This window comes from Ochlerotatus camptorhynchus, unplaced genomic scaffold, assembly GCF_037179485.1.
Source record: "Ochlerotatus camptorhynchus isolate MF236.1 unplaced genomic scaffold, CSIRO-AGI_Acam_v1.1 ptg000130l, whole genome shotgun sequence".
Lineage (NCBI taxonomy): Eukaryota > Metazoa > Arthropoda > Insecta > Diptera > Culicidae > Ochlerotatus > Ochlerotatus camptorhynchus.
The window spans coordinates 2,022,028-2,049,228 of NW_027040620.1; the positions used below are offsets into that span (position 1 = coordinate 2,022,028).

The 27,201-nt window shown below is 40.7% G+C and overlaps 1 protein-coding gene across 3 annotated transcripts; it reads left to right on the forward strand.

Moving 5' to 3' along the window:
- Positions 1–5,431: 5,431 nt before the first annotated feature.
- On the forward strand, positions 5,432–26,030 carry LOC135700210 (putative sodium-dependent multivitamin transporter). 3 transcript variants are annotated; one of them, XM_065220655.1, is made up of 8 exons: positions 5,491–5,505; positions 5,963–6,152; positions 15,749–15,887; positions 23,538–23,759; positions 23,822–24,162; positions 24,223–24,865; positions 24,927–25,334; positions 25,404–26,030. In XM_065220655.1, exons 3-8 carry the CDS (start codon positions 15,777–15,779, stop codon positions 25,455–25,457), a joined length of 1,779 nt encoding a protein of 592 aa, XP_065076727.1. In that variant the 5' UTR covers positions 5,491–5,505; positions 5,963–6,152; positions 15,749–15,776; the 3' UTR covers positions 25,458–26,030. The 3 variants fall into 3 exon arrangements, with proteins under 3 accessions (XP_065076725.1, XP_065076727.1, XP_065076726.1); XM_065220653.1 differs by lacking the exon at positions 5,963–6,152 and having other exon boundaries at positions 5,432–5,522; XM_065220654.1 differs by lacking the exon at positions 5,491–5,505 and having other exon boundaries at positions 5,540–6,152.
- The last annotated feature ends 1,171 nt before the right edge of the window (positions 26,031–27,201 follow it).

Below are 27,201 nucleotides of genomic sequence, written 5' to 3' on the forward strand. Positions count from 1 at the left end.
ATGAAATACTACATAAATTTTCATTTGTGGGTTGGTGGAATTTTCATATCTTTAAATCGATTTTCTCCGTAAATATGGCTCTAATCGCGATTCGAGGGGTGTTCAGACCATCGAAATTTTAATACCCAAAAATCCCAGTATAACATACTACATAAATCTTCATTTGTCGGCTGGTGGAGTTTCCATACCTTTAAATCGATTTATCTCCGTAAATATGGCTCTAATCGCGAATTTTCGGGTATGAAAATTTCGATGTTTTGAACACCCCTCAAGTGCTCAAATCATCGAAATTTTCATACCCGAAAGTTCCACTATGAAATACTACATAAATCTTCATTTGTCGGCTGGTGGAATTTCCATAATTTAAATCGATTTATCTCCGTAAATATGGCTCTAATCGCGATTTGAGGGGTGTTCAGATCATCGAAATTTTCATACCCAAAAATCCCAGTATAAAATACTGCATAAATTTTCATTTGTCGGCTGGTGGAGTTTCCATACCTTTTATCTCCGTAAATATGGCTCTGATCGCAATTTGAGGGGTGTTCAGATCATCGAAATTTTCAAACCCGAAAATTCCACTATGAAATACTACATAAATCTAAATTTTTCGGCTGGTGGAATTTCCATACCGTTAAATCGATTTATCTCCGTAAATATGACTCTAATCGCGATTTGAGGGGTGTTCAGATCATCGAAATTTTCATAACAAAAAATTCCAGTGCAAAATACTACATAAATCTTCATTTGTCGGCTGGTGGAGTTTCCATACCTTTAAATCGATTTATCTCCGTAAATATGGCTCTAATCGCGATTTGAGGGGTGTTCAGATCATCAAAAATTTAAAACCCGAAAATTCCACTATGAAATACTACATAAATCTTCATTTGTCGGCTGGTGGAATTTCCATACCTTTAAATCGATTTATCTCCGTAAATATAGCTCTGATCGCGATTTGAGGGGTGTTCAGATCATCGAAATTATCGAACCCGAAAATTCCACTATGAAATACTACATAAATTTTCATTCGTCGGCTGGTGGAGTTTCCATACCTTTAAATCGATATATATCCGTAAATATGGCTCTAATCGCGATTTGAGGGGTGTTCAGATCATCGAAATTTTCATACCCGAAAATCCCAGTATAAAATACTGCATAAATTTTCATTTGTCGGCTGGTGGAGTTTCCATACCTTTAAATCGATTTATCTCCGTAAATGTGGCTCTGATCGCAATTTGAGGGGTGTTCAGATCATCGAAATTTTCAAACCCGAAAATTCCCCTATGAAATACTACATAAATTTTCATTCGTCGGCTGGTGGAGTTTCCATACCTTTAAATCGATTTATCTCCGTAAATATGGCTCTGATCGCAATTTGAGGGGTGTTCAGATCATCGAAATTTTCAAACCCGAAAATTCCACTATGAAATACTACATAAATCTAAATTTTTCGGCTGGTGGAATTTCCATACCGTTAAATCGATTTATCTCCGTAAATATGACTCTAATCGCGATTTGAGGGGTGTTCAGATCATCTAGATTTTCATAACAAAAAATTCCAGTGCAAAATACTACATAAATCTTCATTTGTCGGCTGGTGGAATTTCCATACCTTTAAATCGATTTATCTTCGTAAATATAGCTCTGATCGCGATTTGAGGGGTGTTCAGATCATCGAAATTTTCATACCCGAAAATCCCAGTATAAAATACTGCATAAATTTTCATTTGTCGGCTGGTGGAGTTTCCATACCTTTAAATCGATTTATCTCCGTAAATGTGGCTCTGATCGCAATTTGAGGGGTGTTCAGATCATCGAAATTTTCAAACCCGAAAATTCCACTATGAAATACTACATAAATTTTCATTCGTCGGCTGGTGGAGTTTCCATACCTTTAAATCGATTTATCTCCGTAAATATGGCTCTGATCGCAATTTGAGGGGTGTTCAGATCATCGAAATTTTCAAACCCGAAAATTCCACTATGAAATACTACATAAATTTTCATTCGTCGGCTGGTGGAGTTTCCATACCTTTAAATCGATATATATATCCGTAAATATGGCTCTAATCGCGATTTGAGGGGTGTTCAGATCATCGAAATTTTTATACCCGAAAATCCCAGTATTAAATTCTACATACATTTTCATTTGTCTGCTGGTGGAGTTTCCATACCATTAAATCGATTTATTTCCGTAAATATGGCTCTAATCACGATTTGAGAGGTGTTCAGATCATCGAAATTTGAATGACCAAAAATTCCAGTATAAAATACTACACACTTAGAAATTATTTTTTTTTTACACGAGACGTAATTCAGCTTTGACGTAAATGATGGAACGTAAACAAACATATCATGTAAAATTCAGTGTCCTGAAACTGAAACATATGCAACTCGACGAAAAGTGCGTTTGATTGAATTGATTTTCTCGTCCTTTTCAACTGATTCTTATGTCAAAAGGGCCGCTTGCATGTGTCGGTCTCAGGGCACTGAAATTTACATGTCTTTTTCGCAGTGTGTACATAAATCATGCATACATTTTTTTTTAATCAAAAATTGTTTAGCGATTTAAAGCAATATTGACATGCTTCTTCATGGGTAGATTTTAACCATTTGTGGGTAATTTTAGAATAGCGTGAGTGAGAAAAATAGAAGCACGCAAAAAGCGAAAAACGGAAGGGTGTTCAACCTAATTTAAAAAAGTGTCGCAATCCGGATTTTAGCTGTTTGTAAAGTGAAGCCCGCGTAATTCTGCACCCGTGGAATGTTGAATCCTTGACCGGGTGAAAAATCTGGCTGGAAAAGAACAGTTTTTTTTTAGTGCGGAGCAGCATTATTCGGATGAACTGACCCATCTATGAGATCATATCAAGAGCAAATTTTCATTACGTCGAATGTAACAAAGGTAAACAAAGTCGAGCTATCAGTGTCAATCGATGCTCCTGCTATTACACTATATCTGGGACGGGACTTGACAATCGGGTAGCGATTTCGAGCCAATTTTCTGTCAAATCCGAGCCAGTTTCTGATTGGTCGATTTGACAGTAGCAATCGTGGAATAAAAAGGATAGAGGGATCGCATCAATCTGGCTGGCAGTGATGCCGGAATCAATGTTGACGTCAATGGCGTTGTTATTTGTTTATATTTGCGAAAGGAGAGTTGAAAAATTGAGTGCACTGCGTGTTTTAAGCGATGGGTATTGTTGTTTGTTTATGGTTATTTTTATTGTGTTGAGTAAAAATGATGTTCAAGCTACTAGACTGCGGAAGAAACTCCGGATAAAATCCAAATTTAAAATAGAAAAATATTTTACATTCCTGGCATCATTGGTCTACTCCTTCAAACACCACGCGCAACTTTCCGAAGGGCATTCTTCAAAAACATTAAGAAGAGTGAGAAGCTCGATTGTCATGTCCCGTCCCGGCACTATATACTGTCCGAATATAGGATCACATCCCATTTTTAAATTTATTTACCAGTCGAATTGCTTTTTGACGTAATCACATTCCGATCAAAATTTTTTTCGATGTTACTTAAGTCACCCGATTTCTATGGAGATGCCGTTTGCCTTAAGTAACAGTACTGAGAAACCCGTGAAAAGTGTACTTTCGTCGTTTCGCTTTCTCATTATTAAAGTGAATAAATCGAACTGTTTGTTGCTAAGATGATTTCGGTGGTCCTAAAATGATGAATGGGCTGCACGTAAGGAGACGTAATTGATAATTCTCCCGAATATCCTGGTAAATACACTTTAACTTAAGTAACAATAGGGGCCACCAAACGACGTATAATAACTTTTGACTCAAAAACCAGTATTTCTTAGCATGAAAGCTAGCGATTTGCCTTTGTATGATTTAAACCCGGCTAAATATGTTAAACATTGCTATCACTATGAGATTATATGTGTTTAATTGGAAATAGGAATAACTTTTCGGTCATCAAAACAAAACTTTATTTTTCTCGGATCGGTGCGAATGTTACTTACGACATAATGAAAATTTGCTCTTGAATGGTCCTATACTGCCCATAATTGCATATCAGTCCCATATGAATAGGAAATCAAGCAAAGGTGGGACTAATATGCGATTATGGGCAGGGTTGCTTCCACTCACTTGCTATATAATTCCGAAAAACAATTTTTTATAGCAAGTGAGTGGAAGCAACCCTGATTATGGGTACAAACTTAGAAAAATTGATGTAAATTCTGGGGCTCCCGGAGATGAACCAGCCTGCGGCTGAAAATCTCCTAAATAGAGATAATAATAATTAATTTTACATGACATGTTTGTTTACGTCTCATTTTTTATGTCAAAGATGGATTCCGTCACGTGTAAAATTAGTTATTTCTAAGTGTGTAGAATAGGTCCTATAGTAAAGGAAGCAAGCATATACACTGCTGAACTGATGGCTTGCCATAGACTCAAAGCGACCAAGTCCAACCAAACCAGCCATGAGCTGGAACTGTACGTGGCATACGACATTTTTACATTGAATGTTAATGGTGAGTACTAGAATGAAAATGTTTGCGCAATGTTTGCCCTAATGACGATTGATGCTGTCTCTTCACCATACCATACCATAGAGAGAACTCTAAGACCAGAAGATCCCGAAGAAACATGCTCAACTTTTTGGTTCAGTTTAAGACCGAAGAGAGTATGGTACTCTAGCTAATCGATGCACCCCTCGAAACATAGGAAAATCCACGACCCCCTCATTTTATCTGTCAAACTTTCATAGCGAATCAAAACAAACATAGCGTAGTACTAGAATTTCGACTAGAATGGGGTACGTTAATCGATGAACTTGGGACCGATAGGCTGTACCAGCAACAATCAATACGAAACTAACGATTTTAAATTGGCTCACCACTTTAGTAGCCTATTGGTCCCAAGCAAACGATTAACGTACCCTATTCTAGTTGAAATTCTATTACTACACTATGTTTGTTTTGATTCGCTATGAAAGTTTGACAGATAACATCAGGGGTGTGTGGATTCATGCAGAACATGCAGGGGTGAGTGAAATAGCTTGGGACTGCTTGGGACCGTTGTTCTGGTACTGAGTGAGCCAAAAATAATAATGATTTTCTTCGGGACCCAGTGGTCTTAGAGTTACCTCTATGGTACCAGTGTGAGCCAATTTAAAATCGTTAGTTTCCACCGGTTGATTATACAGAAACTCACATCAAGATAGTTTTATAACAAATGTAATAACTCGTCAATGTTAACCATGCATTAATCCGAAACTTGATTGGAGTATCCATTCCCATTCGGTACAAACAAATAGCACTCACAGCCAAATGAACGTTTCCCCTTCGGTTACCGTACATAAGAAAAAGATTACCAATGAGAGTGAGAACTCAAGCCCAATGCGACCGACTCTCGTTTGTTCGCCATCCATACAATCTGTCAAAATCAGTCGCAGGCGCGCTCTCGTCGCAATCGGACCTAAAAATTTTCCGGAGTGTGATTGCTGCATCACCGCACACAAGTCCATGGTGAACGGTGTGCACATTTTATAGGTATTTATTACTTCTAAATTATTCCGTCTGTGTGAATTCTTGACAGCCGGGAATTATATTCACGTTCTCGTGTCGGCATCGTTCATGAGTTTTTAAAACACCCGAAAGCCAGTGGATACCGATAAAGTGAATGTCAATGTGACGGGTGTGAAAGTGCCAAAACGAAAAGGAGAAAACACGGAAAGTTATGATCAATGCGATTTCTAGCGTTCAACAACGATTGAATTGATAGTGGAAGCGCAAAACATACAACACTCGGCGAAGTTAGAGGAGAATAACAGAGAAAATGCAAACTAATTCACTGAATCTAACCTCAAACGTCGTATGTGATAATCAAAACAAATCTACCATTTAGCGCAGTGGTTGTTTCAGGCAGTGTGTTAATATTGGTTGGATTTTGTGCTTTAGTGTTTATCTTGTGGTTTGTTGGTGCCTTGTAGGTTTTCGGCATTCTGCCAATCGTCATTAGTTATAATTGCTGGCGTCAAAAAGTTCGTAATTTCGTCACCTCCTTCTAACCCATCAGCCAGGGTACAGGGGCCGAAAGCGAAGTACGAACTATCTGATACGCAAGCGAGTTGGCAGTCCCTTGGTTACATAATTGAGGTTTTATACCATTGTAACTACGTGGTAAGTAGAATCAATCAGCATTCTAATGAATGCTTCATTTATCGATTTTCACCAAACCGTCATGTGACGTCATAGATTGATATAATAGTGTTGTGACACGCAAGGTCGAGACTACAGAGCACATGCTTGGTGAGAGGTAGAGAGAGGGAGAGTGAGTGAAAATTGGTGAACGAATAGAATAGGAGAGTGCAATCAATGAGTGAATGACTACAGAATATGGAAAGATGAATGAAATCAAAGTATCGGTACGTACACCGGAGCCGGTACGGTGGTAAGAGTCAAATGTAATAAAAACATCCAAGAGAACAGGGATATTTTGAGCATGACGCGTAACTTCAAGGTCGCCGCGTACTATATTAGGTAAATGCCAGATCTTGTCACTGATATGGGAAACATGTGTACTTGTGGGACAATTGATAACACGTAAAGGCGTAGAAGGCGAGAGTTAGCCCTGCAGTGTAGGATTAGAAAATATTGCCCGAATAAAAAATCTCGTAGGATGCAATACATAATTCTATTTAGGTGGTATATAGCTATACCGGTACATACTAAGGTACTATAAAATCTTAAGTTATTTTATTACGACGATTTTTTTTTAAATAACAGACCTTCAGTTAAGTTCAGCATTTTCTCACTGTGTGGCGTTAGTCAGTAAGTGAAAATGCTAAATGTTGCTTAAAATATAAGAATATAAGAACCTGACCATATAGATATATATATACTTTACGAGCTATCCTCAGTAGTCCATTCTTCTGAAATTATTGTCGGTAAGTAGTCTCTTTGAGCTCTCCTCAGAATCCCCTTGGATTGATTGATTGATTAAAATGTAAGGGCTGTGCATAAACTACGTAGACAGTTCCGAAGTGATTTGAGGATTGGGCGTAATTGTTTTTGTAAACAAACACGTCAATCGCCGATTTCTCGCCAATAAAAGCTCAGCATATAAAATAAAGTACTGAAACCTTTTGACGTAGGACTACGCCTTGAGTAAATGCGACTTACTCTCTGAGTAAGATTCGGTTTCAGTGTAGCTTGCCATCTCGGCTAGAAAAAAAAAAGTGTTTTAGAATACATGTTGAGTGCGCTAGGCGATTTTGAGAGGAAAAGTCATCCAAATCGTTTGTTTACATTACAATGACGGTTTTTAAAACTCTAAATAATGTACATTTTATTGCACATCTTGCAAATTGCCATCGGGAGTGGACTTATTTTACGATTATCTACAGATCTGAACTGATTTACAGCTCAAATAACAATACCGGAAGATCATAACCGCTGGGACAGTTTTATAAATCTTAATTTTTCTCATCAAAAATGTGTGGAAGCAGCAGCCAGATCATACATATCAAATTTATACAGAAAACAAAATATTTCACGTGGATTTCAAGCACCTGCGATGGATAAATTAATCAGGAAAGGTACCAATATTTTCCTCTTCCTATCCTCATCTCTCTTTTGAGGGTTACTCTATTCACCACCAGAGGCTGAAACTATCGCTTAGTTTCGATTAGATTCGTCGGATGGTCAAGCTTAGTGGGCAATTTGTATCAAATTCCATCTTTTAACTTGACAGCACGACCAGTAAGCAGGTTACTGTTAAGGCTCTTTTTATGCACCATGTAGGGTGGCGATTTTGAGGGCAAAAGTCATCCAACCCGTTTGTGTACATCATAATGACCATTTTCAATACTCAAAATAATGCATATTTTATTCCATATATTGCAAATTTCCATCTACAGATCGGAACTGATTAAGCAACTCAAATAACCACACATTAAAAATCCGGAAGAGCATAACCGCTGAGAAGGTTTTACAAATCTCCATTTTTTTTCAACAAAAATATGTTGAAGCACCTACCGGATCAATGCACAATCGATTCAGAAAACAAAATATTCCACGTGGATCAGGCGTGGTTGTCGATTTCAAGCACCTACGATGGATAAATTAATCAGGAAAAGTGAAAATATTTTCCTCTTCCTATGCGTCACGTCGAAAATTTCAGCCCTCATCACTCTTTAAAGGGTTCCCCTATTCACCACCAGTGATTTATTCGGATGGTCAAAACCTATCGCACGATTGGCCTCTCAGCTCAGAATACACTCACCATGCAGCGATAGTGTCATCATTTGATTCAAAAGGCTTGCTTAAGCAGTCTATATTCACTGAAAATGAATCTTATTCAGAGAGTGAGTCACTTTACTCATTAGTATGGAGAAGTTTCTTAAAGGGTAGGTAAAGATAGTCTTTAGTCAAGTTATTCAGATGGATAAGATCTATTGTATACTGGACAGCTCAGATCAGAATTCACATATCTGTCGGCGCTTATGGTACCACTTGACTTTTGATTGCTTGCTCTGTCTGACTGCTCTGCTACATAGAAGGATGCTGCCTTTGGAAAAGTTGTTCAGATGAATACAACAAACTACTGGAATTATGCGTCTGTCTTCAATTTTCATTTTATTAGCCGTTACTTGGGAAATGGTGACTACACAAAGCACAAATAATTTTGTTGTTGTCAATCACCCATATTCTTGTCGAAACATTTGTTGACGTAGGATTACGTCTTTCGGCAACATATTGAGGGTGCAATTTCAAAAAAACCAAAATCGACCGCGTTACGAAAAGTGCTCAGGGTTTGACCACTGATAACGAATTAATTTTAATTTTTAAAACAAACCAATCGATTGGAAATTTTTCTACGAATCTGCTAAAATTAACACTTTATCAATTTTCAATAGGTCACTTTTGAAAATTCCACAAATGTCCAACTGTGATCAAAATTTTCAACGATTGCCTGCAAAACGCGCTTTCCCTAACCATCCGGTCTCGCCAAACGGTGCTTATTCAATCACCGTGTATGGTGGTGCTGTATCGTCATCAACACCAACAGCAGCAGCAGTGCTTTCGGCTCGTGGCGTTAAACATTGTTCTCTAGCACACAACGAAAGGCTGCCCGGAAGCAGCCCACATGAGCGTCCATTCACCAAAGAAGGGTAGAAGTCGCACCGCTTTTGATCGGATTCAGTAGCTCTTCGTGAGTCACTGTGGGTCATCTATGCGAAGCGCGTCATCTTCGTTCCAAACAACATGTTGCTCACCAGCCTCATCTGTGTTGAACACCCTAATAGCTCAGCAATTACTCAACCATCACGACAAAACGGTCCTTTTCAGGACCACCATAAATTTGTTAAAGAGTATTTTCTGGACATTTGTCAAGGTCATCAATCGAATGTCAGTTCCCATAAGTTTAAATCTAACATACCATGTATTTTTAAGGCAACATTGGGGGTGCAAGTTCAAAAACCAAAGTAGGTTGCGGCATGAAAGTGGTCTGATTTTGATCCAGAGGTGATGGATTTTAATTCTTAATTAAAAAATTAAGACTTTATCAGTTTTCAAAAGAGCACGCTTTCCCTAACACAGATTTCAAAATCGAATTCCATTCGATCTCGCCGAACAGTGTTTATTCAATCACCGCTTGTGGTGTGTGGTGGTGTCCGGTTGTCATCTTCAGCAGCAGTGCTTTCGGCGCGTGGCGTTGTACATTTTTCTCCAGTACACAACGAAAGGCTCCCGCAAGCAACAGCTAGCTATCAAGGCTGTCCTCAAGAAACCCTCGATTCACCGAAGAAGGAGGAAAAAGCCGCACCGGTACTGATCGAATTCAGTAGCTCTTCGTGAGTCGCTGTGGGCCATCTATGCCAAACATGCAGCTCGCCAGCCTCATCTGTGTTGAACACCCTAATAGCTCAGCATTATTCAACTGTTTACGTTATTCTTCAACGATGTAGCAGCTTTGTTGGGAGTTAAATGCAAGCTCGTTTATGGAGATGATCTTAAGCTATACGTCATAGTTCACTCGATTGAGGATTTTCATCGTCTTCAAGCTCTGCTAGATTAGTTTGTGAATTGGTGCCGTCGCAATAAGCTCATCATCAGCGTTCCAAAGTGTGCAGTGATGGCGTTTCACCACTCTAAGAGTTCAATCCTTTACGACTACTGCATTGACAATGTAACGCTTCGCAGAGTAGAACGTATGACTGATCTTGGTGTTCTTTTGGACCCAAATTTGACCTTCAATCTTCACTGGGGCGATCATCTCTAAGGCGAATCGTCAACTGGGATTTATTTCGAAGATTGCACGAGATTTCAAAGACCCTCACTGCTTGAAGGCACTATATTGCTCTTTAGTTCGGCCCATACTTAAGAATGCATCTGTGGTCTGGTCTCCATATGAGCTAGTGTGGAATCTCCGAATAGAACGTGTACAGAAAAGATTTTTGAGGTTGGCTTTGGGCAGCCTGCCGTGGCGCGATCCAATGAATTTACCACCTTATGCAGACCGATGCATGCTATTGGACCTGGACACATTGGAACACAGAAGAAAAATGCAACAATTAATTAATTAATTTATCTTTATTAGGGAGGCTTTCAGCCTTGGGCTGGTTCGCCTCCACAAAAATGCAACAAGCCTTATTTGTAGCAAAACTTTTAAATGGCGATGTGGACTACCCTCAACTGCTTTCACAATTAAACTTCCGTGTTCCTCAAAGGATGTTGCGGCTTACTACAGCTAAGATTCCATCGGACTGCATATGGATACCATGAGCCAATGTCTGCGATGATTCGGGCATTCTCCACGGTGGAAGAAGCATTTGAATTCGGAGAAACATCGAACCAATTTCGAAACCGATTGAGAAGATTATGATTATTCTTGTAATCTGTTTATCTGTTGCTTTTTTGTGTATTATCTAAGTTTTATTCATTAAGACAAATACTGTCAGATGAATTACAATAAATAAATAAATAAATAAATAAATTACTTTTTTTATTGTTCGAACGGTTCGAACGAAAACAAGCATATGAATATCTCACGATATATGCAATCTTTCTTGAAAGAAAAGAGGACACAGAGTAATGTAAGTTATGAAAACTATAACTATAACTAGAACTTTATGTTGTATATATGGGGTTTAATCCATTCTATTAGGAGTTTAATATGCTACGATGAAACAATCAAATTGACATTCCATTTATTGAATTATTAATAATGTTTGATATTTTATAGATTTTTAATTGAGCACACTTAACTTTTAAGTTAACTTAACTAAGATTTAGTCGAAAGCCAAGTTGTCTGTCATAGTTCAGCAACATAAAGATTTGTGATGTCAGGTGCACTTTGAATTCTAAAGTTGTTTTGCCATGACTAACATTGGTAAGTTTCCGAAAGTTGGGTGAACATGTTTGGAATCTAATTATTAATAATAAAGCTACTGATTTTCTAAGTTCAAAAATTGAATCTTAATATTAGGATTTATTCAATAATCGCCCAATTTTAACAACAAAATAATAAAAAATAGTTCATTTTAGACTTAAATTTCTAAACAATTTATTTTGTTATGGATATATTATTGAATGGAGCTGCAAACATAATCTCGTAGTCTTACCACCGACAAACCGACATGAATGAACATACAAATTACAAAGAAATTTTTGATCACAGGACAAAACTGACATCTGCCGCCGTGTGTGTGCATTGGAATGATGCAAATTTTGAAATTTTCGCTCCACAATACTTACACGATTCCAAATCGGATCCTGATTAACCTCTCAAAATTTGAACCCATTTGGTGAGAAACTGAGAAGGCACAAACCATTTGAAGTTTGTATGGGAATTACTATGGTAAAAACAAGATTTTTGTTCATGTCCATCTAATAATTCACCATATCGGTCTGCTTCAAAAACTTTCAACTGTACTTGTAGGAAATTTTCCCAGCTACATTTTTGCTGAATACCACATTTTGATTATGCAAGGATCGAAGGTTATCAATGGTTCAATGCGCTAATGTCTTATGATCATGCTCAATCAACTGCTCAGCAGGCAACATTGGTGTTTCTGGGGCGTTGAATAGGACACAAAAATCATGGCTACTATGTCACATTGCAAAATACAGTGTTGCCTACAGAGCAGCTGCTTGATCATGTCATAAGTTTACCAATCTCTTAAATAATTAATAACTTTTTCCTGTCTTGTTTTACATAGAAACGATCTTCAGCAAAGTATATTTTCTATAAGAATGGCTATCGAACTGTTTCGCAGCGCAATATGGAAAAAGACTAGAAGGCAATGAACAAAAAGTTGAGATTTCCCTTAGTAATTTACAAGCAAACTTCAAATGGCTTGTGCGAAGTCTGTTTCTAACCAAATGAGTTGTAACTTTGGGAGGCTAATCAGGACCCGATTTGAAACCATTTAAGCACTGTGAAGCGAAAAAGTGAAATTTTGCATCAGTCTAGTGTGCATTCCCTCTAACCCCCACTGGCCGGCAGTGTTATTATGGAAGAACTCTCTCTACAATGTTGCATTTATGGTCATTGTATACAGCTTTAGTCCGGGAGTTAGAAGGTGATAGCTCTATTGCAGATCCAGCAGCCCATTTCAGAATGTCTGGAGAGCCACGCCAATTCCGAGGTTACTTTCACTCACAATAAGCCCCGCATGTATGCATCACCGTTATCAAATGGATATTGGTGATACATACACACTTCCAGGTTGGAAAATATTCGTTTCAACCCTGGCGTGTATTTAGTTTAATTTTGATATTAAATTTGGACAGCTCTTACCATATTGTGCTCTTCCGCCGTCGTTGATTACTTCTTTTGGAATCCCTTGGAGTTTTTCTCTAACGCTTCGTATTTCATTCCGTGCTTCACCGAAAATTTTTTGGTTGGTTCTAACATGATTCCGCCTTTTTCGGGTTTTTCTTATTTTCCGAGGGAGATAAATTCGGACTGATTTCCGTTCCTGATTCGATGTTGACTCCTTCCTCACTGGTTGGTGTGGTCGGTTTCATGTCCACTATATTCATTCTATGTCCACTATCTTGCGATGGTGATTTAGGACGAGGCTCACGTCCAAAGTCGCTGGTCCACCAAGTGCTCGTGTGCAAAAAGAGAATGAAAGAAATACGAAAAGGATCAGTTTCAAGAAGTGACAGTTTCATCAAATTCCCCAACTAACCATACTCAAGAAAAGTAAGATAAACAAGCTATATTGCGACTATATGGTTAATTGGGTACTCATATGGCCGTCAGAATGGTTCATCGGTTGCGAAGTAAAGTATTTCTGAGAGTGATGCGTTATATTTCTCAATGTTTTGATTTTATCCTAACGTTACCTCGATGTTATATCACAGACATACATACACAACACATTGAACGCCATCTGTCGTATACACTATGATGGGTAATACACTCAACAGATGGCTGTAGTGTGTAAACGTCAAATGCTAGGGAATTGATTATGTGCACAACCAGTGGCAGTACTACCAACTAAGAAACATTTAAATTGACAGTTAAAAGCGATTTCTATGAACGTTTTAAGAGTGTTGTCTGCTTGTCTGCGATAATACCTTCACTATCGCAACTTCGGGTAATCTGTGAAAGTACTTGCATTTTTCTCAGGCACTTTTGATCAAACTGCAATTACTCTCTCATACTTGAAATGTGTCACGACCAAATTGGCACAACGACGCCCTATACGCTCTCTGACCGAAGTGCAGGGAAACTGACATTTGCCGTCGTGTTTGCGGAAAATATTCATCCTAGCCACGAACACGCGTACAAAATTTATGAGTTGGTTCGTGTCTAATCTATTTCGGACAAATTATTTTTATCTAGATAAAATAATTCTATGGTTTTGACAGATGGGATCGCTGTACATTTGAATCGGCCGTTATGAATTCTCGTTCAAGAGTTAAGTTTAAGTTTCATGTCGATTTGTCGGTGGTCTTACGTCAACAACGCGGTCGTGCTTTGGACGCAACAAAAAATTATACTAGCGACATCTAGTTATGAAATCATCCATACAGGTATTCCATTTTATAAGTAAACCGAGAAAAGTACGGTGGATAACCAGGAAAAAACCGGGAATTCAAATCTATGAATTGAGTGGCCACCCTGAGTATATCGTGTAAATTTATGCCAAATCTAGCTACGCAAAAATCGCAGAACCTTACATGAATGTTTCAAACGGTGTAGACCATTGTTAAAAATGTATGAAGCTAACGAGAATGAGCGTCCAGATAAAGAGAAGAGGAAACCCGTTTATGGTTTGTGGTTTTAGAATACCTTCTGTCTTCTGTGCAGGGTTAATGATCAAGCTCAAGGACACATGTGGATAAACAAAATGGAAAAAAAACCATTTAGTAGGATAGCTTCAAAAACTCGCAAAGAAACTGGAGAAAGCATTCGACACGCCCTTCTACGGGGTTTGTTCAATTACCACAACAAACAACTTTCAAGTGCTGTTCATCGTATAAATGACGAATCTGGACAACCTAAGAGTCTCTTCAGAAATCATCCTCCATTATCTGCGTCGAGGAAATGACGGTCTATTGTCGGGGTATTCGATAGCAGAACGATTTGAGCGTTCCTGTTTGGTTGCTACCTCTTGCCTCATTCAATTTATAGCTCAGTCGCGGCAGTCCCAATCAACAGAAGATAATTGATATACAACGTGAACGAACTGGCAATTCATTCTCATCAACAACGACGACCGTTGACGAAATTGCTTAAACGTTGAGGCCGAGCGAAGTTCACAGATTACTACCGCTTGGTGTCAACCGGTCCAAATACTGCCACGCTTCAGATGTTGTACAAGTTGTCATGTTGTTAATGAATGACATAGTTATCTTTATTGCGAACCATTTGGGTTAGCCAAAAGTACCACCTACTCAGTCACTTAAACAACAATGTTGCCGATGTTCCGCATTTGCTTAAAACATCCTCTGATAACGGACGGACGTGAGACAGACAACTCGAATAAGAAGCGAATGTAAATGAGAACTTGTTGGGCCGGAAAGCTGATAAGAGATTTTTACTGATGAATTACATGCAATTTTGATTGCCTACAGTGACACATGTGTTCAGCAATTAAAGCGCAGCTATACGGTTTAAGATTATCATTTGCAAAAGAGGATGCAAACTTTGAATAAACTCAACTCCGATGATATTTTGTTAATACAAATTTACAAACTACGCCGCCTTTTTCTTCTATTGGATCCACAACGTTAAGTTGACCTGAATGTACAAGTCACTCTCCAATCCCACACACCACACTTTGCCGATGAGAGCAAAAATAGCATTTTTGGATTTTACATCCACCGGTCTGGATTGTATGCAAATTCACGCGTATGCAAAACACAACTGTGTCTTTTTTTTTGTTTTCTTCAATCTATAATATGCCTCAGGAAAAAGCATAACTATCGAGAGAGACCAGCGAAGAATTGCTATGGCTTCAAGACTTATCATGTAATTAATTATCAGCACCCTGCCGTCGTCCAACGTCCAATTGAGATGATTGAAGAGTCCAAACAAGACACTTGTAATAAACAGTAAAGTACCGTGTTATCTGCTATATCATCCCATTTTGAAGCACCCATGCAATAAATCTGGTAATTCCAACTAACCCAAACGTTAAATAATAAAGAGACACAACAGTCGTGCAATTTCTCAACGGGACAATCAGTGTTGCAATAACCAAGCGGTTCTATCTCTCGCTAACGAGCAATCTTAAATTATTCTCTAATTGCAGGTCAACCAAAAAACCAACACCCGTCACCATGACTTCGTTCGGCGTCTGGGACTACGTGGTATTCGTGGCCATGCTCCTCGTATCGGCCGGCATCGGCGTCTACTACAGGTTCTCGGGTGGCAAGCAGAAAACCACGATGGTAAGCAAAATTTTATGAATGCTCAGAATTTCGTTTTCGGTTGAAAATTTCGCGACGCAGTACTCGATCTGGTAGCCGTTTAATTGAAATGCGCTTTATAGAGCACATGCACGTGGAAGCCGTTGAAGTAAAAAGGGTTAGCAATCAAAATTGCTTGCTCAATACTTTGGAACGGACGATTATTTTACATGCCTAGGGTAAATTGGCCTATTATGGACTAGGGGGCAACTGTTTTAACTATTTACGCTAAATGCATGACCTTTTAGTTATAGTTTTCAATAAGGTTTGCACCTAATAAATAACTTTATTTTAACCACTAAAATCTGCATTACAAATTGAAGTCACCATTTACCTAAATTAGATTAGATTTCTTTATTAAATAGACTATCAACCGCCACCATTAACCTTTTAGGGACCACCCGCGGTCCGTTATACGATTGTTTACATCCTATGACGGTTCGTCTAGAACAAAATCCCATTTAACATGAGATTTCAGCTTTTAAACAAGATATAAACAATAGATGGAGTTATTATATTTAATTCAATCTGAAAACAAGCATGCCAAAATGTCCCATGTGTTGTTTAATTGTCATTTAAAACAAATGGTCCACTAAAGAAAACATTAAAATTTCTTGTCTAGTTTCTACCGTGCTTTGCATTAAAATGTATTTTCTCCTTGTTTTAAATAGTATTTGAGCGATATTAGGCATGACTTAGGTGCAGATTAGCTATAAAAGATGTCTTCCGATCGAATTATCCGGTAAATCGTATGAATGTTTATGTGAAATTGAATTATTTCGTAAGTGGTTCACAAAGGGGAAATGGTCCACAAAAAGCAAATTCACCCTATGTTCCTTGCTTACAACACATTGATATTTTGGTATGGTTTTTACATAGCATGCGATCAGCGTCGTGGTGATGTGAAAGACATCACCTGAGGTGGCGTGTTTTCCGTTCGACTCAATGTGGAATGCATCGAGTGGAAATTTCCAATCGATAAAAGATACTTGAAGAACCAAAGCCCCAGGCAAGTTTTATTTAGTTATGCTAAAAAAAACTTCAACTTTTGTTCTAGGAATGCGTGCGGTTTTATGAACTTGAATTACCTATTAGCCTGCTGAAGACATCAAAGCACCAGAATGCATTAGTAAGGAGTTAACTTATTATTATTGATCCCGATAGTCAAGTTCGAAAAGGCATGGCAGGATCGGATACGGAATTGACCGGTTTGTTAAATTTATCTGCTTGCCAATTTTGAGCATCAGAAAATTTCTATATCTTGTGTGTTAAGAGGCCACATTATCACGCTACAATATGTACGTACGATAATCAAATGGATACGAACGCCATACAAAATTGTATGGGAAATATGACATTTTCGAAGCATGATTTAGCATGTCAAAAATTATCGAGGCACCAAAATAATCAAAGAATTACGTCAAATAACCATTAACATTTCTCATTGTTCTACGGAGATCCAATCGGTAGAAGTTCTCAAAATAGACGATAATCATTGGTTGATCTTCGATGATCACAGTGTTACTCGGCTGTCGACAAAAGCAGGCCACTCTCGATTGTCTGTTTTCTCGGCAGCAACCATTGTGTGGTCCTCTTCATTGTTCTTCATCAGCATTTCTTTCAGTCGATGCGTCGTCGATTTTGGAACGTTTTGCGTCCATTGCTGCAATGGAAGCGCTCTGACCCCCGTTGGCGATACTGCCATACAATGAAACCACTGGAAGCGGCTCCAATTCTGATGGAAGAGGCTTTTTGGATAGCGGAAGATAAAGTGTTTTTTGTGTTGTACCTTTTGACTATAGTTTCAAGATGTATTGTATAGTGACCAAGAATCCTCGGCTCTGTAAAGTTAATTCGATTGAGCCTTATCAAATAAATTAACACTCCTAACACGATGAAAAATCATAGCTCAGCCATTTATTAAGGAATTTCAAATCTATTGGCGACACTTGACATTGCAGACTTTAAAGAGCTATTCAGTATCAATTGGTTTAAAATCTATTGATAAATTGTTGAGTAATGATTTTTTCAAACATTGCCAATTTGCCGTTACACATTTTACCGGAGACATCGTGTTCGGAGTGTTAATAAACAACAACATCGATTTTAGGCATTTTCCGAGATAGTATCTGTATGTTCATGTACACTAGGGTGGGTCAAGTTTATATGGCGGATCACAACCTGCGGCTTAGTCTGGCCGATCGGCGGGGATTCGACCGTTTGTTAGGGGAAGGACAGTTGCCTTGGGCCGTGTTCATGGAGTGTTCTGAATTTCTGGTTCGATATTCGTCCCCAAGAAGGCGCCAAGCGTGTTCCAGTCGTTCCGGTCCTCCCAAGACTTCCGGTCTTGGTTCGGGCGAGGAAGTATGAGGTTATCACTCGTCTCGCTGCATTCTTCATCCGGACGAGGGAGTGTGACATCGTCACGCGTCTCGTCGTGTCCTTTGGCTTCACCCAGACAAGGGAAAATGAGGTTATCATGCGACTTGCCAAATCTTTTACCTTTCTTCCGCTGAAGGGTGTCGAGGGGTGTCCGTCCGTTACGGTTCTCCGGAGACTTCCGGTCGGTCAGTGCCTTGACTGCTGATCCGTTCGGATAAGCGTCCTAGGTATTGGTGTCTTCCAGGATCCGATCGAGGGAGTATGAGGTCAGGCGAGGTTGTTTGGCCTATTCCTTCATTGTTGGTTGTGTGTGTAGTGTCTTGCAGGTGTGTAGAGCCGGACAGGGTTCCACCGGTAGCAGGCATCGTAGAGTGGTCCACTACTGGCAGAAATGACCGGCCTATCGAAAGAGTGTCGGTTGTGTTTTGGTGTTCTTCGGGAGCGTCGGGTGGGTTGCGGGGGTCATGGATAAATAATTTATTTCCTTTTTCATATTCGTCAGTGGATGGTACTTGTGTGGCCATTGTTAGTAGTGTGGTGGTAGTGGTGGGTTTGGGGTCTAAATATTTAGTAGTCCATCTTATCGACGTCATGGTTTGTTACCTCGTCAGACGAAAAAGCGAAACTGGGTTCTGGATTGCACATCTCGTGGTCGTCGTCGTCCGATATGGGTAACGGCAAAGTGGACAAATTGCCTTTAGGTCTTCTGGGCTTAACACCATTGCGAGAGGACAGACTAAGTGTCCTCTTTCCAGTGCTTGTGTTAAGGATTTTCTTACTTGTGTCTTCCTTGTTCGTTTGGGTGTCCATAACTTGACCGCTTTGCTTGCTGATTGGTTGGTGTGTGGTGTGTTTGTTGACCTTGGTTTTCGGGTGGCTGTCTTCCATTTCGGATTCGCTGATATTCGAGTTCTGTGTATTGGTGCTGTTTCGGGATTCGGAGGATTTGGATTTCTCAGCCCAGGATTTTTTCGGGGCTTTGGTCTCCGCCTTCTCGGCCGTGGGGTTGCTCACGACTTTGATCTCAGCCTCTTTGTCTTTCAGCTGTTTACGGAGCTCGTGAATGTGCCGGACAAGATCCTTCTGTGGCGGTGTCTTGGTGGCTTTGGCTAGAGGGGGCGATCGGGTGGAATTACCAAGAGACGTTGGATGCGGGCGTCCTTCTCGGCGAGTATCCTGTCCTTGTCCTCGATAATTTTCATTAAGGCGTCGACCAGAACGGCATCTAATTTGGCGGCAAATTCATTAATGCGTGTTTCGTTGCTGGCATTTACCACGGCCGACCGCGACTTGGAGCCATGCTGCTGTTGGTAGGCCTGGCGTGCAGCGGGGTACGAGATCCCCTGGTCAACGCGGATACGTTGGATTGCCTCCTCCTTCCGGTAGATAGGGCATTAACGGCTAGATACAGAGTGTTCATTCACTTTGCAGTTGCTGCAGGAAGACTGGGCGAACATGGTTGTTCGGGGACGGTGAGATGGTCCTGGCTACAGCGGCCGCAGGTAGACACATCCTTTTGGCACCGAGCCTTTGTGTGGCAAAAGTGAAAAACCTGTAGCACAGCATCGGGCTGGGGTAATACGAGCGAGGCTTACATCTGATCCAACCAAAGTCAATGTTTTTCGGGATGACCGTTCCGTTGATGGTGAGGATGACCGTCGGTGTAGGAACTTGTGCTGGCTGGGTCCTCCGTTCCGCGTGATCCTCCGAAGTTCCTTCACACCTTGATCGCGTAGATTTTCCAACAGTTTATCGTCCGTGTAGTTGGTCGATTCCTGGCAGGAGACAACGCACTTGCTAACGTTAAGTAGTGGGTGTTTACTCACTTTGACGGCAAACCCGCCTACCAACTCCTTCATCGCTAGTAACTTGTTGACTAGTGCTGGGGTCCTCAATTTGAGAACGTAGGAAATTCCGCGGCCCTCTGGGTAAGCAGAATCCACCTTCGCTTTCAAGTACGTCTCCACGGATCTTCTTAACAGGAAGGGGTCCTTGGGCAAGTCGCCCTTGCTTCATGAAAATGGTCTTCTCCAGCTCTCCGTGTAGGTACGCCGTCTTCACGTCGACGTGCTTCACCAGCATTCCTCGTCTGGCGGTGACACTCAGCAGGGTCCGAAAAGTGGTTTGCTTGGCGACTGGCGCAAAGACCTCATGGTAGTCGGTTCCATATTTTTGATTGAATCCTTGCGCTACCAGCGTAGCCTTATAGCGGATCAGGTTTCCGCCCTCGTCCATCTTCTTCGTGAATACCCATTTGCTGCCAATAGCCTTCTTGTTTGGCGGTAAACGGACGACATCCCATGTGGAATTCTCTTCATGCGCCTTCATCTCTTCCTCCATGGCTGTCTCCCACATGTTGCGCTCGGGGCTAGCCATTGCTTCTTCGAATGTGCGTGGCTCGTCGACATATTGCGCACGGTGTCTTGGTACCGTTCTGGCGGGATGCCCTTTTTGGTACGCTCCGATCGTCGGAATACTGGTACATCAACTTCGCCGACGACGTCTTACTCCTCCTGATAGTCGGATGTCTCAAGCTCCTCCTGCGCTTCTGTTTCCACAAACGTCTCCTCATTGGCATCGTCGTAGCTGGTCTCAAACCCGAGTAGATCAGACTCATCCGATTCGTCCTCGCTCTCGTCCTCGTCGAACCCGAGGAGATCGAACTCATCCGATTCGTCCTCGCTCTCGTCCACGTTTGCGGGGGGGACCTCAGCTTTCGGTTGCTCTAGGAATCTAAATGGATAATCAACGATACTTCCCTTCTGAGGTTCGGCACTCCGAACCTCGTCCAATGGCAGGAACCTGCAGTCCCGACTGACGGTCAGCTTGTCGTTGTTTGGGTCCATGAATCGGTACGCCTTGTGTTGGGAGGAATAACCAACGAGCAGCAACTTCCGAGATTTCGCTTCTAATTTGCTTCTCTTCTCTCCAGGGATCCACACGTACGCCGGTGAACAGAACATCTGGAGGTGGCTCATGTCCAGCTTCGTGCCATACCACAGCTCGTACGGCGTTTTCTTCAACGGCATCGTCGGCAAACGGTTTTGTAGATAGTTCGCATCACCGAGTTCACCAAGTTCTCCTTCATGGCTGAGTTGTTCAGATGCACAAAACCTATTGGATGTTGCACAGTTTAGTTCAGAGTTCTGTCATCAGGGAATTAAGTATGCCTTTGAAATAATGATACATTAAATCGAAATTTTGCCGAAATGTGAAATGGAAATTACACGAATGTAACGTATTTGCTTGTAACTTATTGATTTGTCAGTATACGATTTGCAAATTTCATGGCATACATCAGCGAAACAAAACCGGACAAAGACTTACCAAAATGGTACCATAATGTTTGCAAATTTAAATACAGCCCTATGCCTTATGTAAACGAGGTTAAATCAGTCCAAACTTACAAAAATATGTTAATATGAAACAATTTAATTGACGTTAAATTTATTGAATTACAGCGTTCGCTATTTGATAGATTTTTGTTTGAACACAGATAAAGGACAAACTCAAATGGGATTCAGTTTATCTAAAGGGTGATACGGTCAAAATTTGGTCAATATCAACTTGACGTATTTCTTTCAATTTTGCATTTAAAAAACCTGAACACCCCTCATTTTGAAGGTGTGTGTGTGTGTAGAATGTTGCTCCTATTTTGATTTTGGAATTCACTCTTCAGTTGTCAAAATGCCGTCCAAGCAAGAAGAGCAGCGTATCAAAATTTTGCTCGCGCATCGCGAAAATCCGAGCTAATCGCACGCAAAGTTGGCAAAATCGCTAAAAGTTGCCAAATCAACCGTTACAAATGTAATTAAAGTGTTTGGGGAACGTTTGTCGACAGCCAGGAAGTCTGGATCGGGGGGAAATCGAAAACCGGAAGCCGCTGAGACGACAAAGAGAGTTGCCGGTAGTTTCAAGCGAAACCCTAACCTCTCTCTCCGAGATGCCGCAAATACGCTGGGTGTATCGTCTACAACCGTGCATCGAGCCAAAAAACGAGCCGGACTATCGACTTACAAGAAGGTAGTGACTCCAAATCGCGATGATAAGCAAAATACGACGGCCAAAGCGCGATCCCGGAGGCTGTACACGACGATGCTGACGAAGTTTGACTGCGTGGTAATGGACGACGAAACCTACGTCAAAGCCGACTACACGCAGCTTCCGGGACAGGAGTTTTATACGGCAAAAGAAAGGGGAAAGGTAGCAGATGTTTTCAAGCACATGAAACTGTCAAAGTTCGCAAAGAAATATCTGGCTTGGCAAGCCATCTGTACCTGTGGCTTGAAAAGCAGCATTTTTATAGCTTCCGGGACTGTCAACCAAGAAATTTACGTGAAAGAGTGTTTGAATAAACGTCTGCTGCCTTTCCTGAAGAAACACGGTTGTTCCGTACTGTTTTGGCCGGATTTGGCATCTTGCCATTACGGTAAAAAGGCAATGGAGTGGTACGCCGCCAACAACGTGCAGGTGGTTCCCAAGGGCAAGAACCCTCCCAACACGCCAGATTGCCCAATTGAGAAATACTGGGCTATTGTCAAGCGGAACCTAAAGAAGACCAAAAAACTGCTAAGGGCGAGCAGCAGTTCAAGGCAAACTGGCTTTCTGCGGCGAAGAAGGTGGACAAGGTGGCTGTACAAAATCTGATGGCAGGGGTCAAGCGTAAGGCCCGGCAATTCGGATTTGGAAAAGCGGAAGCCTAACTGAATATTTTTCCTGAATTTCATACTGATTGAACTTGAAAAAGAAATTTAATTTGATTTTTTAAATAAACGATTTCACCGATTTACACGCGTTTTCCCTTGACCAAATTTTGACCGTATCACCCTTTACCATAATTTTGCAACATTAAAATGTAATATTATGGAATGACGTACTTACATTTATTTTAAAACGGTTTGTAATATGAATTGCATTTTGAATAGCGAATGTTCACTCCGGTTGCTGTAAATAAACATTATTCGGTGGGTACATGAAATTTAATTCAACTAAGGATATGGAATGTCCCCTAACTTCAAATCTTTGAATTGAATGTTTGTTCATATTAGAATAAAATTTATAAATCAATAATTTTGTAATTATTAACTAAATGAATAAGCAAAAAATCAATTTCGTAGTCCTACGTCAATAATGCGGTCGTGCTTGGGGCACAACCCTTCATTATTATTTTTTATTCTGAGTCGAACTGATATGATACGAATGCTAAAATCAAAACAAATCTAACTGATCCATACATTTAAACCATTTCAGGAATACCTGCTCGCCGACCGGAACATGCCCATCTGGCCCGTCTCGTTCAGTCTGATGGCCAGCTTCATGTCGGCCATCACGCTGCTGGGCGTTTCCAACGAAAACTACCAATTCGGGACGCAGTTTGTGGTGATCAACATTTCCTACGGCCTAGCCACTCCGATTGCAGCGTACCTATTCCTGCCAGTATTCTTCAAACTGCAGGCCTGCAGTGCATATGAAGTAAGACGTAAAAGTTGTCCTGTTGTCTGCGGTGAATCCTAACCGAGATCGATTCATTCCAGTATTTAGAAATACGCTTCGGCAAGAAGACGCGCCTGGCGGCTTCGTTGGCCTACACGCTACAAATGATCCTGTACATGGGCATTGCAGTGTACGCTCCGGCCCTGGCCCTGCAGGCAGTTACCGGTCTGGATCAAACCTATTCCATTTTGGCGATCGGGATAGTTTGCACCTTTTACTCAACGATCGGTGGCATGAAAGCGGTTCTGCTCACCGACGTATTCCAGTCGATCCTGATGTTTGCCGCAATCTACGCGGTGATCATTTGTGCCGCTGTTCAAGCCGGAGGATTCGGTCCAATCTGGGAAGCTGCGGAGAAAGGCGGCCGGTTGGAGCTATGGAAGTATGAGTTATCCATTTTATCCAGAAGTTCTGTTTCGATTTATAACGTTTTCTTTTCTAGTTTCGATCCGGATCCTACGACACGACACACCTGGTGGTCATTGGTCATCGGCGGAATGTTCACTTATCTGTCGCTGTACGCAGTCAATCAGACGCAGGTTCAACGATTGCAAACTGTGAAAGATCTCAAATCAGCTCAGCGTGCCTTGTGGCTCAACTGGCCAATCCTTTCGTTGTTGAGTCTGAGCACCTCCTTCAGTGGTCTTTGCATCTATTATTTCTACAGTACCTGTGATCCTCTGAAGCAAGGCCGCATCAAAGTTCGGGACCAAACCATGCCGCTGTTTGTAGTAGATGCCATGGGAAATCTGCCCGGCCTTCCAGGTCTATTTGTGTCTGGAATTTTCTCCGCTAGTTTGTCATCGGTTTCAGCAGCTCTCAACTCATTGGCTGCTGTCACCTTGGAGGACTACATGAAACCTATGTACGCTAAAATTAAGAAGCGACCCCTGCCCGACATGCAGTCTAGCTACCCTACGAAAATTATGGCTTTCCTGTACGGAATGATATGCTTGGGAGTTGCTTTCCTAGCCCAGTTCATGGGTGGCGTACTACAGGCCTCTCTAACCATATTCGGAGTTGTCGGGGGACCACTGTTTGCCCTTTTCTCGATGGGAATGTTTACGAAGCGAGCGAATCAACGGGTGAGTGACTTGGTTAAGCATGATTTGATTCTAATTATGTCAACAATTTTACATTTCACAGGGCGTAATCACCGGTCTCGGACTCGGCATAGCAATATCACTTTGGATAGGTTTCGGTCAACCAAGGCCTCCACCGAAGATGTTGGACTTTTCAGTCGAAAACTGCGATCGCTTTGGTGGTTACAACAGCACGCTACCAATGGTGATGGCACTGAAAGCAGACCGACCCGATTCGGACTACTTCTACCTATACCGGCTATCCTATCTTTGGTCGGTGGTCATAGGATATATCGTAACCTTTGTGATAGGCTACGGAACCAGTCTGATCTTAATATGGTTGGGATATCAAGGAAAAGATCGAATTTACCTTGATAGCAGCAAAACCTGCATCAATACGGATTTATTCTCACCACCGATTGCCAAACGAATGAGGAGAGCCCTTGCCAAACACATCGAGAATGGAGGCGATGTAATACTAACGAATTGATTGCACCTAAAATTCGACATCTTATTATGGTCCTCTTTCAAAATTTTGCAGATTGAAATCACCAAACGTAACGGAATTATCAAATCGGATTTCACCCACCTTTGATGACCCTTGATCCATTTCATCATTCACTATAGCAAATCTAGACTGACCGTACCTTCATAGAGGAGGTTAAACCGTTGAAAGTTCTGTCCGAAAGTGATTGGCGCGATGATGTGTGATCTTCCTGCCATACCCGGTCCTGCTCATTTTCATCTAATCACCCATCGACCGTCTCACAGCTGCTATTGCACAAAACTAGAGGATTCTAGAACCAAAACGCATTTTACAGTATGAGAGAAAGGGAACAAAACAGAAGTCTTCCAAGAAGGATTGTCCTAACGATTAACAATAATGTTAGAGATTTTATTTTTGTTCAGTAGTAGTTATTAGGTGCAAAAAGTGCGAAACTGATTTACTTAAAAGTGTTTGTCGGAGCGTATCCGTTTCAAATGGAATTAATTTATTATCAAACGAATGTCGTAACGGCGTTGAGTGGCGCAAGTGGGCCACCAACACTGTAGTGCTGTTAGCTTTCAGTGTTTCTGTTTTAAATGGTGCGATGTTTGAAACAACTGTGGTATAATTATGCTGTTTTTTAGGAAATAAATGTGAACCCGAAATATATATATATATATATATATATATATATATATCGGCCAGAAAGGTGATGTGTTATTTACTGATTTGATTACTTGCTCAATTACCTACTTACTTACTTTGTTATTTGTGTACTTACTTGCTTACTTACTTATTCATTAATTACTTACTTACTTAAACTTACTGATTAATTCTCTTGAATGTTGCTGGAATTCCATGATATTTTTTTCCTGTGTTCGGGACCTAACACTACTGCGACCAGTAAATTGATCTATTGTAGTATATCCCGTGTCCTTAGTTTCGTGCATGTCGTATTACTCCATCACTATTGAAAAATGATGAAGTATTCGATTTTTTACAGTTGCCACTCTTGCATTTATCGCAAGGATCCGACTGTAATTGAAAGGTCCCGCTATTTATACCCTTCGGAGTTTTGAAACACCCTCCAAAGGCGCGCCCCTTTGTCAGTCAAAATTGGATTCCTTAGCAACAAAATTAAGGTATGACACCGATAATGACCATGCATCAGAACCCTAGTCTTAACCACTTCAAACTAGGGAACAACGAATAGAACATTAGGAATCACATAGATGAAGACAACTAACTCATTTCCATGATATACTGTAATCCTCTGAAGAGCGCGGTAGGAAATAAGTTATACTCACCGCTATTTTTCGGCAGTTTTCTAACGAACCAAGTTGATTTTTGTACGTGACTAGTGTCGACCCTAAACTAATGACCGGCAAAAACTCAGCTCGACTGATTAGAAAACAACCGAATAAAAGTAGTGGGTAGTACTTGTTACCAGGGCCCCACAAAGTCACGTTCATTCGAAAATCATTCTGTCTTCTCTTCGAGCACATCCCCGTCAACATCAACAGAACCACTTTCTAACAGTTTTCATGATGTTTGTTTTGGCTTGACTCGTGTTCATTTTTTCTTTCATTGTCAAATGAACTTACTTTTGCATTGAAGCGAAGCTGTTCGATCCAAATTCGCGCAGTTTTTATGACTTTTGTTGATTGTTCACTCGTATGCGTATGCGTATGCTCATAGATCTGTGTACGTGGATGTCAAATTTATCATTGTCGGTGGTTTGTTTACCCATCAATAAGGGTATTTTTTAATCGCGATGACGTCTAGAGATCGAAAATTGATATGCGATGCCATTTTCAAATCCAAGATGGCGGCTTCCAGTTTAATAAAAAGT

What these genes read in the sequence shown, in the direction of transcription:
- LOC135700210 (XM_065220653.1), top strand. Translation starts at nt 15,777, where the DNA reads ATGACTTCGTTCGGCGTCTGGGACTACGTGGTATTCGTGGCCATGCTC. An exon ending in GGCCGGTTGGAGCTATGGAA is followed by an intron (nt 24,163 to 24,222) that starts GTATGAGTTATC and finishes TTTCTTTTCTAG; the next exon opens with TTTCGATCCGGATCCTACGA. An exon ending in ACATCGAGAATGGAGGCGAT is followed by an intron (nt 25,335 to 25,403) that starts GTAATACTAACG and finishes AAAATTTTGCAG; the next exon opens with ATTGAAATCACCAAACGTAA.